At 40.8% G+C, this 14,858-nt stretch overlaps 1 protein-coding gene across 4 annotated transcripts in view; it reads left to right on the forward strand.

Moving 5' to 3' along the window:
- GPR156 (G protein-coupled receptor 156) overlaps positions 1-14,858 on the forward strand; it is a 121,369-nt gene that overhangs the window by 67,484 nt on the left and 39,027 nt on the right. For 3 of the 4 annotated variants that reach the window (XM_086933545.1, XM_086933547.1, XM_086933546.1), the window contains 3 exons: positions 3,778-3,902; positions 6,349-6,484; positions 7,601-7,711. In XM_086933545.1, coding sequence (XP_086789671.1) covers positions 3,778-3,902; positions 6,349-6,484; positions 7,601-7,711 — 372 coding nt within the window. The remainder of the gene's footprint in view (positions 1-3,777; positions 3,903-6,348; positions 6,485-7,600; positions 7,712-14,858) is intronic. The other variant, XM_086933548.1, reaches the window with a different exon arrangement.

The raw sequence follows: 14,858 nt of genomic DNA on the forward strand, positions 1-14,858 counted from the left end.
AAAACACTTGTACACCAATTCAAGTTTCCAAAATCACACCAAACTGTACTTACGATACATTGATGACTTATTTTTCCTATGGGCAGACACTAAAGAATCTCTACATGATCTTCTTATGGAAGTCAATAGTAAAGATCCCCGCATCAATCTAACTTGGCAAATCAGTGAAACCGACATCGCTTTTCTGGATGTCCTCATCAAGAACACCCCTGAAGGATTAGTCACTGATCTTCACAGAAAGAGCACTGATCGTAACAATGCCCTCCACTTTGCCAGCTTCCACCAAGGTTCTCTGAAAAAACATCTTCCTTACTCTCAAATGTTGCGCGTTAAGCGCATCGTATCTGATGACACGGTTGTTGACAAACGCATCAGGGAAATGTCAGATAGATTTCGGGAACGTGGTTATCCCGACACCGTTCTCCAGCATGCACAATCCCGTGTAGCCAACATATCCAGGCCGGATAGCCTGGTTAAAACCCAAAAAAGCACAGAGCAACGCATGGTGCTTGTGTCTAAATTTTCTACAGCGAGCGCAGCGTACAAAAAGATCATATGGAAGCATTGGCCGATACTGCAGAATGAACCTGATTTCCAGGGCATCTTTAATCAACCACCTATATTCGCTCACACTAGGAGCCGAAACATTAAAGAAATTCTGGCTAGACCTACTGACTCACCCAAACATTGTCGTGGCACTCAGCCGTGCTTGAACTGCAATCACTGCAACAATGTCATTAAAGGCAACAAGATACAACATCCCATGAAAGGGCACAACATCAAACTCCAAGTTGATGCTACTTGTGACTCTACCAACCTGATTTACGCTCTGAAATGCCCGTGTGGCAAACTATACGTTGGCAAAACGGAACGCAAAATTAAAACTCGTCTCAACGAGCATAAATCGAACATCAGACTGAGAACGGAAAAGTCTAATATTGCCATGCATTTTGTCGATGCACGCCATACCATCGCCCAATTGAAGTTCATAATTTTGGAGATTGTACCCAAGAAAGAAGGCATCGATAACACTAAATTGTTACTAAAGAGAGAACTTGAATGGATTTACTTACTACAAACATAGAAGCCCCATGGGCTTAATGATCGCACTGAATTTAGCTGTTACCTGTGATGTAATTATTATGTACTGTTTAGCTGCTTCACTGGTCTCCTATATTCCTTTACACTTCTTTCACCTTGCATGTACTTTTTATCCAGCACCTCATGCACTCGTTTACCTTATTTTTCACTTTTTCATTTTTTTACCACTCCAAGATGGCCCCCATACCCACCGGGCGCGAGTCCATCATTGCTTTTCACGTAAATATCTAGCAGCTTGTTTCACGAGCACTTGAGACAACGAGCGGATGACCGGCAGACAGCGTCTTCGCACGCCACGCGTAACTTTGAAGTAAGACTTTATTTAACACCTAGTGTGTACCCTTTGTGTATTGACCTTTTCACCGGCGGTAATACTTCCCTCACATACCCCTTACTTCACTATAGCTTCGAGCACTCTATTACGTCCGACAGCCCATACACCAATAGCACTGGTATATATTCCCCGACCCGTTCATTTACCACCCGTCCCCTTACACCCGTTTTTTGGTTTTCTTCCTCCTCAGCTCTCCGTGACCAAGGGCACCCATGCCCGAAATGCATTGGAGTCTAAAGTTCATATGTTAACGCTTACCAGCACATGTTGTCTTCTGATATGCTGTTAATATCAGATTGAATCATCCAAAAATGAATAATATGAGAAAAAAACTACGAAAATAAAATAAATACACATCTGCAAACGAAAATTGAACCACTTTTTGTGATCCATATTGGTGTGCCTCACATGGGGATGTACCTGCGGCGTTCCGCATACACTACTGTACTGAGGTCTAAAGCTTGACACAGGAGGCCCATGAAAGCCTTGAGTAGCTCTCCTATAGAGCCAGAGTGTGTAAAATAATCAGGATCTAATGAAGTCTTTTAATGACAGGAGTTGATACTGATTTTATTTTAGAGAATCTGGCATCTCTCCCCTGTTAAGCAAGTAATTAACCCGATTAGCTATGAAAAGGCCAATTATTGCGGCCATTTTCGCCAGTGGGTCTTACCTAATTTTTAGCTTGGAGAAGCGGAAAAAATTATTTTGTTTCTTTGCATGATGGGGTCATAGTAGGATTGCACATGATTAACGTGTGCGGTCCGTTTGTTCACATATCACTAGATTTTCCTTGTTTCACACCGTTTTCACATATTTCATTTTGGTCTTGAAAGATACTGATGATGAAGACGTGAGCATACTGGTGAGTACCTACCAGCGGGTCCTTTGGTGGTGCTTACGTGAGGTACTTTCAGACCTTCACACACATTATTTTTCCAATGGGCAAATGTAAGAGGGGATTCAAGTAAGGGGGGTAGACACACTTCTCTTAAAATTGGACAGCAAAACCATATTTCGAGTAGCATTTTTGTAGCTATTCCATTAGTATAGTAGCCAAGTACGGTGTTTGTGGTTTTTCAAAATAGCAGTCCTGTATCAGAGCAGGTCTTTGTTGATATATTGTGTTTTGAGTGGAGGGCGACCTGCTTTGTAAATCCCTCTATTGCTCCTCATAGTACATGGTGCCATTTTATTGGTGACAAGATTGGATAGCACATCATAATTGAGACAAGTTGTTTTACCCTTTTTTGATTGTCCTTTAATTTCTCCAGTTGTCCCATCAGTGAACTGAAATTTTGGTAGCAGCTCTTTTGCTTGGCTATTCTTTTTTAACATTGTTTTTACTGGCTCTTGTATAATATCAGTGCAGTGACAAACATATGAGTGGGGTATATCAAAGCCATCAAACAGTTGGCTTGGTGTACAGAGTGCTGAATGTTGTATTTTGATTGTGAGTTGTGCTTGAGTGGCAACTTGTCTTCGGGTAGTGTTTTTGCTGTTTGCGTTGTAGGTTGTTTTACTGTTGTGGGTTTTAATTAGATTACGTTTTCTATTGGTGAATTGGGTTGTGTCTGAGCAGCAGGGCTGAAATACAAATCATTGGTGGTTAATGTTGGAGGTGAGGTGCACGTTGTGGGTTGTGTTTGGGACTCATGGTGTGTATGGCTTTTGTTTTTTCCTGTGGGGTGTGTTTGAATCATGGCTTCTGTTTAGATCAACGGTTATAACTGGATTTTGTAAGATTTTTTTGGGGTTTTGTGGTTTGCAATTAAGTTGCAGGCAGTATTGGATTGCAGTTGGGTCAATAGTTCTTTGTGGAAGTCAGGTATTTGAGTTGTGGTTTGGGTGTTTCTGTGTGGCATGTTTCACTTTTTATTGTGTTTGAACACGAGTTGCATTTGGCATAAGCAATATTTTGATGTGAATGTTATATTTGGGTCACGCGTTGTACTTGAGCAGTGTTTCTGTTATTATTGTGGTTGGGTGCAGATTTTGACAGTTAATTTTTAGTAGTAGATTGTATTTGAGTTAGTTACATTTGTTATTACATTTTGAGCATGATATATTTTGGACACTGATTATGGATGTGTGTTGGTTGTTTAAATGTTGTTGTATTTGTTAAACTCTGACAAAAGTAAAGATTACAATGTGCACACACCTTCGTTATACAGTTGGTAATAGGTTGTGAATTGTGTTTGTGAAAGATTTCTTACGTATGTGTATTATTGCCCTTCACTCCCCACTAACCTATTCCACAGCTTACATCTCTCTCATGGAAAAGTAACAGGTTTGTAATAAAATGTTTTTATTTTTCTCCCACCCATTTTTTCATCCCCCAGCAGAACTCCACAGACAGCAGTAGGATCTCAGCGCTGCTCCTGGGCACCCTGTGTACTCTCCTTACCTGCGGGCTGCTGCTGGCAGCTTTCTTCTTCGCCTTCACAATGCGCTTCAAGAATAACAGGTAAGGAGCAGTATGTGTGCGCAGTGGCTGAAGAACATTGCCGCATATTTTATACTGCTGGGGTAAAGAGTTGCCTCTTGCTCGATGTAGTTACTCAGTTTTGAGGGTTCTTTACCCATTTATGTGGCTTTAATGCAGTGTTTTGAGCCTGTGGAGGTAGTGCAGTTCGGCTATCTTCTGAATGGCTGATATGTGGCTTGGTGAGAGGATATGGATTTGGCTCAGAGGTGGCTAACACTTGAAGCCTTTTGGGGCTCACAGTTTTTCCATGGCTTGCACCTGCTGAAAAACACTAAGCATTGGTTATAATCATGAAGTGTTCTGATTTTAAGGAATGTGATTGACCAGAAAGATTTAGTTGATGCTGTACCGAAATACACCTTTTTGATCTGTCTAACCTCATTAAAACTCGCTAGATCCCTGCACCACATGCCAAATGTTTGAAGAGATACAGCGGCCATCTTAAAATTTTCTAAAAGAAAGACACGTGTCTGATTTTTATCTCAATTATTTTGAGGAATTTAAACCCTATCATTAAGCTGGGTCCATGTTTTTTACCGCTTCATTAATTAAGAAGTCTATTGCAGCAGTGACGTGTGAGACGTTTGACTCTGTCTCATAGGAGAAGTTCAGGGGTTTTCTGGTTATTTGCGGCAATCAGTCAACATATATTATCCACAAATATAATGATAAATCTCACCCACTTAGGAAGGGACTGGCAGGGTAAAGGTGTAAGATAACCCTGAGGCTTTATACACTCCAACCAGGCTTATCCAATACCATCAATTCTTCTGTCCACAGTTTGTGGTTGCTAAAGGCTCCAAGAAGCAGCCCTGGCTGTCTCTCATGATAGAGAGTGCAGACCACACAAGGCATAACCCCACGAGGTGGTGGAAGATGCCAAAACCAGCAAGGACAAACCTATAGAGTTACGCAAAAAATAATGAATGATTCAGACAACTGGCAGACTTCAAAGTTGTAAGAATCTATTAACTGAACGCCTGTAACATTTGTGATAATTTCCACAAATTGGTTCTAATTTAATTTAGTTGCAGCCAGTCTTAATAAATCTTGAACATTATATCAGGGTAGGTAATAATACACAAGAACCACTTGTGGTGGGCGTTACTAATGTTTGTGGCTCGGCTTCCCGATGTCATGAGACATAGGCGCTGGCACTCCCCTACTCGTGGTGACATATGGGCGTTGAGTCTTGCGGACATTGGTTACTCAATTCACACTTCTCTTTTTCATGACGAAGGCCTTAGACCATGAGAACAGGTGTTAAAACAGCACTTACTCAGGATTTCCATAAAGTTTTTAGGACTCTGACCCACAATGTCCTTTTCCTGTCAAAGCAAAAGGGTGAGGGGGATCTACCATCCTGTGTCTCTGAAGGTTTCCGATCACTTATTTAGGGTTCGATGGGGGCCCACCATATGTAAGAATTAAGAGTCTTTTAGTTTCTGCTCCCACCTCCCCGACAGAAGCCAACATGGAAAAAAGAAAGCAATGATGTGCCTAAAAAGTAATACATCAGACAAGGTGGCACTTTTGAATTTTTTTAAAGATAAACCCCCAAAAGAGTGGATTTTCCAAATTTGGAAGTTGAATGGTTAGTGCCCTTGATGTTGTGGGGCCGTCAATGTACATGGCAGTTCCAGACAGGAGAAAAGACACTGGATGTGGTGTCAGATGGACAGCCCTGTCAATTGATACATTCATTAATTTACACCAGTTAATGTCATTAAAAAACAATCTACTTTAACCAGTGTGAACTGAAGCTGCAGGTTTGCAACTCCTGACTAGAAGTGGATAGAACGTTTTCTGAGAGTTCAAATGGATGGAATTCCCTCACAATCCGTCAGCTGGACTGCAGTGCATTCTGCGTTTTTACTCCTGTTCCATCATGTGATGAATCTTTTCAGGAAGTCTGATTGGCTGAATTGATAGAGCATTTAAGCCAATCAGGATAGCTAAAATAGCCAACACAATTGACTTAGTCCCACCTTTTGTGTTTGGACATTTTGCTGTCATACCTAGAAAGGGAACATTGGTGGCAACAGAATGTATCTCCATAGTGCCATTCCATTGTGACATTCCGTCATCTGGTACAATACCGGAGTCCTACCGACGCTTAGTCCTGGCCAGTAGTATGCCCCCTTCCTCCTCTTGGACTTTCACTACCAACAGAGAACTCAACTCTCTTGTTCTCTATCTCCTGTTATAAGGTCAAGGCCGCCGCATGCCAGTGGTTTCCTTCAATATAAAGGATCCTGAGCCTGGGCTAATTTCTTGGTCCAAGTTACCCACGATAAAACAGGAAGTATAAAAGTAACAATAAAACACTGTGTTCTACAAAGCATGAAATGAACATTGCCTTGTAGGCTTAACACCTCACCCCTCTAACACCTCAGTGTAATTTCTCTCTGCCGCTTTCTTGTAGGATTGTGAAAATGTCCAGCCCTAACCTGAATGTGGTGACCCTGCTTGGGAGTGGCCTGACGTATGCCAGCGGCTACCTCTTCGGCATCCAAGAACACAACATGGCAGCCGGGGCGTCCATAGAAACTTTAGTTCAGGTGGGTGATCACCACAAGGGTAAATAGATATTGACTGTTGGGCTGGGTGTGAGAATACCTTCAGATACACAAATAAAGAAGTTAAATGGAAATATCAGACAAATGCCACAAGACATTCATCTTGAGAACACATTAGCATGGCTGATTGTTTCTGAAGCAGGTCCATGTTGAGCTGCTGGAAAATATTTGCAAAGCTTGTGACACAGTAAGATTGACACATGTTTCATACCCATCGTTTATCAACGCCATCTTGTACAGACCCAGATTCCATTTTAGATCCTGTCTTGTACACACAGGGGTGCATGAGCTTGGTAAACCCACCCAGAGTGCATAGATGATGGGACATGTCATACTTCTTCAACCTTCTCATACTTCTAGCCTTCAGGGTTGGAATCACAGGCAGATTTGGGGTCCCTGATATAGTTACCAGGGGCTCCAGTTTTCAAGAAAGATCTAAATTGAAGATGTCCACAACAGAGAATCTCAGCCTGGCTGTATTATACGCTATCACTGGAGGATTGTATTTCTGTATATGGACCCCCCAGAATATCAAGATAGGAGAAGAGTATCGAGGACAGAATAACAAGAGCGGAAATATTGGAAGGTAAATGTAAATAAGGAAGCATAGATTTATTATTCCTAACTCCACTAATCTAGGGATCTTGAAGATTTATGTACCGCTTAGGTACCTATATTTTAAGTTGGATATTGAAAATCTAGATTTATTTACAAATTGATATTTATTTTATATACTTTGTCCTCGATATTGTGTTCCATCGATATTCTGGGGTCGAAATATTCAGTGTGCATTCTTCAAGTGCATACCACTTTCTCACCATACGTGTTGACTCCTTGATACCCTCTCGGGTGATTAGTACGCTATACAAATCATCAACTCTGTTACTGTTACTATTCATAGCTTTAAATCAATTAATGCATAAGTAAAACAGGTCAGATATTGGTACAGTTTAGGCTCTTTTACAAACCAATCAAGAAGCATGCCCCGAAAAGACACCCCAGATATCCCAACACCAAGTTACACCAAGAGTCTGTTAATATGTTTTCTTCATTATCTACGAAAAAATAGAAAATCTGGAAAACTGTTTTTTTTTTCAGATGAGGATTGGGATGCTCTACCTCGGCGTCTCGCTGGTTTTTGGGCCCATCCTCGGTAAGAGCTGGAGGTTATACAAAGTCTTCACACAGCGGGTTCCAGATAAACGTGTGGTGAGTATCAGACAAGTTGGAAATGCCTGCACTGGAAATGGACTACTGACAGTAATTAAATCAATCTGAGCATAGAACTCTGCACCATGTTACTGCACAATAAACCAGGACTTTAAAAATATTTGAGGACAATCCGTATAAACACAACATATCTCACACAAAAAAAAACTCAGCATTTCTGAAACCATTGTAATGAAACTTAAGAAATAAAAAAAAAGGAATAACTATAGAAGAGGAAAAGACAGGCTAGTACAATTCTTTCCAAAATGTATTGTCAATTGCTTAAGATAGCATGGTACTCTGAATTTCAGTATTTATAAATCTGGTTTTGAGCCATGAAGATCTCCTTAGTTTTACAGACACTTAATAGTTTTTCCTACCATTACATTACAATGGGGGAATTGGGTGTTAGTCAAAGCACTGCTATCAGTATTCTCAAGACTCGAACGCTATTATCGTAGGGCGATGTAATCTCTAGTACTTTCTAATTAAATTCTAACAGAGTTAACCGAACTCTTTTTTCACTTTTCATTTTAGTGTATCCGAAATTGTCTATAATTGTCCTCCAATTCCTCTGCAGTTTACAAATATTAGTCAGATTTTCTTTATATTTAAAGAAAGACACTTAGAAGTGTCCTTACACTTAATTTCAGATACTCTGGGGGTTTTGTGTACTTGATACAAGATATAGTTGAAAAATCTAAATTAGTTTCTACTAAATAAACTAGTGCTAAAATGTTCATGTTAAATTGATGTATTAATATTTGGACCCTAAAACACTACAGGCATATGTAAAGTATTTTTTTCAAGAGCATAATGTTCTAAAAATATCTAACCAAATAATGTTTTATGAGGACATTTCTATTACTCTTATAAATGCAAAAGAATGTTCATATTAAAAGAAAAATACATAAATACATTTGTAGCACAAATGCACTCACAAAGACACGAACAATTAATAGTTCTTTGTTCAATAAATCACAAGCTTAAATTGAGAAAAGCAGCAATATCCTATTTCCCAATAACCCAACATCTGGTGCCCTATTACCAGTATGCAAGAAGTACTAGGACAATCCAGAATGGTGGATAAGAATCTTGGTATTAATACAAGAGAAATAACAAGATCTGTTATTGACTCATTCAAAAATGTCATATTTCAGTGGTAAATCAGAGGGGCTTAGAATCAATTAGCAAGATATATTATTGTTTATTAATACAATGCATTTCAACACTAATAAATCCCTCTGAGACATTTGTATTGTTTAAGTCTTAACAATAGTTTATTTACTCTTCTGTCTCATTTTTTTAATATTTTGGATCTGAGTGAGTAACTATATGTTTGGCAGCTCTGCACTTCATTGAAATAATGCTCCAACTGGAAGACATGGAGCATCCGCTTTGATACTGCTAGATTGCACATATAACATGCTTTATTTAAAATCACCCAATGCATTTCGTGAAAAAGCTCTTCTTCAGGGGTTTTGCGGCATGTGCAGGTTAACCTCTAAATACAAAGCTTTTCTAAATAACCTCTCATTTTCAGCTTTATTCATTTCCATAACGCGGTGAATCCTGTGCACTGCTCCCACACGTCTAGTCACCAAAAACCCGAAATGCATTGGGGGATTTTAAATAAAGCGTGGCATGGGGAAACAGTCGTTCTCCTGTGTCTATATGAACAGCAAATGAACAAAAACGAAAATGAGTAAAATGAATTAATAAAAAAGGGGAGAAAAAAGGATGAATAATTCTGGATAAAATTGAGGATTAATAGAAAACGTTTATTATGAATTTAATTCATTGGATTAATTGGCGATTGGCTGTGCAGCTTGATGGGGATTGTAAAGTGGTGCCCTTGTGTTCCAAACAATATATAGTGGCATACATCATTCTTAATGCTTTCAGGTCCATCAAATTTAGGGAGCATTTTTCAGTCAATAGAATGGCATTTGTCCTGTCAAAGGAAAGCATTATCATGTCCCTCAAAATAATGAGCACTTGCACAGTGCCCTGCATTTTCTATCCTTGTCTGTCCTTGGCCTCTATCTCTGCCATTGCCTCTTATTAATTCTGTTTGTAGCCATTGTCCTCTTCCCTGAAGAGAAGGATACTCATTTTCCAGTGCCTTTCTTGTAAACAGTATGCACATGTATTATAGCCTATCCGAGTTCTCTGCGGTGGCAGAGCAGATTGCGCTCAGCCCCTCCCTCTACTCCTTCCTCTTTCCCTCATAATACTTCCAAATTCCTGCAATGGATATGCCAGCTGCATCAATGCTTTCCTTGTTAACTCTTTCGTTTCATTATCTGTTTTCTCTTTCTTAGCATTTCTTTTATTCTCGCAATAACAAGCCATTGTTAACAATTCTGCTGGACTCTTTGCTGTCCACGTGCTGTCATAAGTCTTTATGCTGTCTCCCAAATCAGTGAATAAATTACTGACGAACTTTATGGCATATATGCTTTGCCCTGCCACTATTGCCAGATCCTACCCCCACTGTGAGCCTTGAACGTTTCTTCAAGTCTACTAAAGAAATCAGTTATTTCCTCGTTCTCCTTCTGTTTACAAGCTGTTAATTTATCCCAATCAACCTTCTCTCTGGGCAGAATCAATTCCAATCTTTTAATGAATAGCTGAGGCAACCGTTAAATACTTTGCGGGGGTAAATCTCCTGAGTGTCTATTTCAATTATCTCATTCTAAGTTAGCCCAAACTAAGTTCAGTTGGGCGTGGCCATTTAGCCTTACCTCATCCCATATTTCAAGTGGCACAACATAACCAAACAACATGTCAATATCTTTCAGAGTCAGGGGGGTAATATTAGTGGCTTGCTCTAAATTGTCATAGATTCCCTTGGGGTCTTTCCTAGGATTAGGGTGATCCTTTTTTATTGACATTAATTCTGTCTTTGTCCATGCGATATGAACAAACTGTGGCACAGGGTTTACTTGCCCAGCCAGAGGGGGTAAAGGGTGTAGTTCTCTCATTGGCAATATTTTTGCTGTGTTAGCATTTCCCTCTTCACTATTATAATCTAAATCTGGAATTTCCAAAAGTGGGCAGGAGGCACATGCGTGCCATGTGTAACTCTGCTAAAACCAATCTTCACATTCGCGCTCAGACAAGCTGGAAACATCGCTATCCCTCCATAACTGTCTTAATTCTTGTAGGAGCATTTCCCAACCCTCTGTTTTTCTTTCTATATCTCTGAATAAATCAATTAGGCAATGTGTCATACATTGTAGGACTTTATTTTTAGTCCTTGGGGACATGGGGTGAAACATATTAAGTGCATTTTCTTATGTTACTTCCCCTTTTTCCATCCATTCATAAGCCATTGCCTTAATTATTTTCTGTTCATGTTTGTATAATTGCGTACGTGCTCATTGGTGTGCATTTATACAAAAAGGAACGTCACATGGGCGTTTTATATTTATTTGATGACCACTTAAAACATGGTGACCATTCAATAAAATTATTAGACTGGGAGGGGACAGAACCTCCATCTGCCTGCAGTCCGGTGGTATTAATAATATTGGACCCTATCTGTGGACTCACATTTGCTCCCGTATTGGGCGTGTTCTGGATGCTATTCAGCACTATGGGAAAGGGTAGACGACGTGCCAGAGGTGCGTTGGGAGCTATCTGCACCGGAGGCAGTATCTGTGAAGAAGGGATCGTCCTCATTTTGGTCCGTTTTCCCTATTTGAGATACAAGGTATTTCTCTGTCTTCATTTTGAGTTCCCTATCTTTTTGTTCTAAGTTTTCCCGTATTATCCTAACGTCGTATTCAGATGCTTTAGTTTGTTCTAACACTTTCTGATGTTTCCCTCTAGCTAGTTTTTCCTTCATTGCTAGCGTGGCGCATCATTTTCCCATATTTTGAAAACTTCCAACATTGCAGGACATACTTTTCTTTGCATTAAATATTCTTATAAGTACTGCAATTTTGCAAGATCAAAAGTTCCATTATGAGGCCATTGTAATTCCTCATTCTCTTTAGTATACTTGGCCTATAACTTGTTGTACACATTCACAAACACTCCTTTATTTGCCATTAGAATCCAACCTGGGCTATCTTCAAATGGATTGGGAACTTCATCTAACTTATTCCCTGAATTTATACAACAACAATTCGAAATGCATTTCTCCAATTCGGTACAATCAGTACCAATATTTGCCGACAATCTAACCCAATAACAATTTGACCAGTCAATACCAATACCAAATATTTGCAAATACCAATACCAAAATGTTTCAATACCACTACCAAAGACTTCTAGAAACCAAAGAATTCCAATACCAATGCATTCCAGAACCAAAAGGAATTCCAATACAAAGGAATTCTAATACCACAAAGAATTCCAATACCAATGAATTCCAAAACCAAATGGAATTCCAATACCAATACAAAAGAATTCTAATACCACAAAGAATTCCAATACCAATGAATTCCAAAACCAAAAGGAATTCCAATACCAATACAAAAGAATTCTAATACCACAAAGAATTCTAATACCAATACAACAGAACAATCTTTCCAATTGTTTTCATCTGTTTATGACGTACGGACGTCAGGTGGCAGCTGCTTAAGAAACGTGGTCTCTTTAAATTGCAGGGCGCCCCATGATCAGTTGGTCCCAGGTCGCACCTCCATGACCACAGTCTTTAAATCTGTCGGCTGTCTCTCAGCATGGTCCCTTCGTGGTAGCCAATTGTGGAAATCGCTATTTTCTAGTCCCCACTTCCAAAACAAAGAAGCCAGTAGTTGGAGGTCTTCCAAAGCAACTCGTATTGTATTGTATTGTATTGTATTGTAAGTCAGGCTCACCTGCAGACCCCTTTAAACCTGAACAATTCAGAGAAGCAGACGAGACAGTACTAGGCCCCCTTAGAGACATTATAAACCTGTCTTAAACCTGTCTTTCCTTACGGCCAATATTCCCGCTAGTTGGAAGCAAGCATGGGTCTCCCCCATCATAAAGAAACCCACGCTGGACCCTAACCTACCCGAAAATTTCAAGCCCATATCACTAATTCCTTGGCCAGCCAAAGTGGAGGAAGCCCATGTTAATCCCACCTTGACCAATTTTTTTATGTCTAATTCCATTCTAGACAGGTCCCAACATGGCTTCCGTACCGGGCACAGCACCGAAACAGCCCTCCTGAGTGTGATAGAACATCTTCGGACTATACTAGACTCAGGAGGAATGGCAGCACTGATCCTTTTAGAGCTCAGTGCTGCCTTCGACACGGTTTCACACAAGGTGCTGATGTTCAGGCTGGAGGAAGCAGGGGTATCAGGCCAAGCCCTTAGTTGGCTCAAGGCTTTTCTGTCAGGTAGATCCTTTAGGGTCTCCGTCCCGCCGTACCTCTCCAAAGAATGCCCCATTGAACAGGGAGTGCCACAGGGGTCTGCCCTCAGCCCCACCTTGTTTAATGTTTATGTTCAACCTCTGGCAGAGGTAGCCAGGAAACGTGGGGTGTCACTAGTGTCCTACGCCGATGATACCCAGTTGGTGGTGGCACTGAAAGATGAGAGCGGCCTGAGTGCGCAGAATTTTAAACAGACTCTCGCCGACATCACTAGCTGGATGACATCAAATTACCTCCAACTCAATGCCGGCAAGACGGAGGTCTTGCTGGTAGGTAAAGATACAATGGCCGGGGGAACAACTGGTGCCCTGAGACACTGGGACAACCACCTGTGCCCAAAAATGTTGTAAAAAACTTAGGAGTATGGGTGGACTCTGCCTTGAATTTTACCCATCACACTAAAAAAGTGGCGGCCACCTGCTTCGGGATTCTACGAAACCTAAGGCCTATCTTAAAATACTTTGATCACCAAACTCACCAACTGGTGGTACAGTCAGCCATTCTCTCACGGCTGGACTACGCTAGTTCCCTGCTGCTAGGAAGTAACGTAGCAGAGAAATCTAGAATTCAGCGAGTCCAAAATGCCGCCGCAAGAGCTCTGACGGGCCTCCCCTGCCACAAGTCTGCAACTAATACTCTTATGAAACTACACTGGCTCCTGGTAGAAAAGAGGATTCACTTCAAAACCTTATGCCTCGCTTTCAAAATCCTGAAATCTGCCCCCCCCCCCCATGCTGTGCCCACTCCTTTTATCTTATACTCCTCAACGCACTTTGCGGTCGGAGGGGCAGAACCTGGCCACCGTTCCCGCATTAAATTAGCTCGGATGGGCGGTCGTTTATTCAGATACCTAGCAGCAAAGCTCTGGAATGAACTTCCAGCCCAGATACGTGGACTGAAAGATCTCTTATCCTTCAGAAAAGCCATAAAAACCCACTTCTTCTGTTAGTTATGTTATGTCACCTGCAGTTTCCATCAGCAGCAGCCCCCCCCCGGGCACGAACAGCAAGCGCCGGGACGCCCCTTTGCTGGGGCAGCCGTGCGCTATATAAGCCTATATAACATAACATAACATAATAGTAACACAGGGTGCACATAATCACAGGGCTCAGGTGGCTATGACAAGAGTGGACAACTTACAAAGTTCTGCTAGGTTATTTATACAATTGGCATAGGCTGGGGATGTGCAAAATATTTACAGAAGGAACAATCCCTAACGAGGTAACAATGTTAAGGTTTGGTGCAGATACTCAAATACTAACATACAATGAAACAAACGAGCACAAACATTATCGGTGGACATTGCTGGTTCCTTAAGATATTGGCAGACAATCCAAAAAACAAGCACAAATATTATCAGTGTTCATTGCTTGCTCCTTAGGTCATTGGCAGACAATCGAACAAACGTGCATAAACGTTTACAAATTGACATTGCTTTTTCCTTCTCCTATAACTGCAGACAATTGAACAATCAAGTATAAACATTGCTAGATCATCCTCAGATTGTCAAAGGGCAGGTATGTTAACACCAGGTGTGTAAAGAAAGACACAAGTAAAACAAGTCTGTTTATGCTGACTTTAAAACACGTCAGCAAGGCACCAAAGTTTGTGACCAGAAACTATTCAGGGAATTACAAATGGAAAAACTGATGTTCAAAATCAGGAATAAAAATACGTTTGTCACAGCTAGAATCACTTATTATCTAACTGAGCGAGTGAGTGAAAATTCTGTATTCCCCTCTCCATTGGCTCAGGGCCTCTGCGCCCTGT

The sequence above is a fragment of the Lissotriton vulgaris genome, chromosome 8 (genome assembly GCF_964263255.1).
Source record: "Lissotriton vulgaris chromosome 8, aLisVul1.2, whole genome shotgun sequence".
In the NCBI taxonomy this organism is placed as follows: Eukaryota; Metazoa; Chordata; class Amphibia; order Caudata; family Salamandridae; genus Lissotriton; species Lissotriton vulgaris.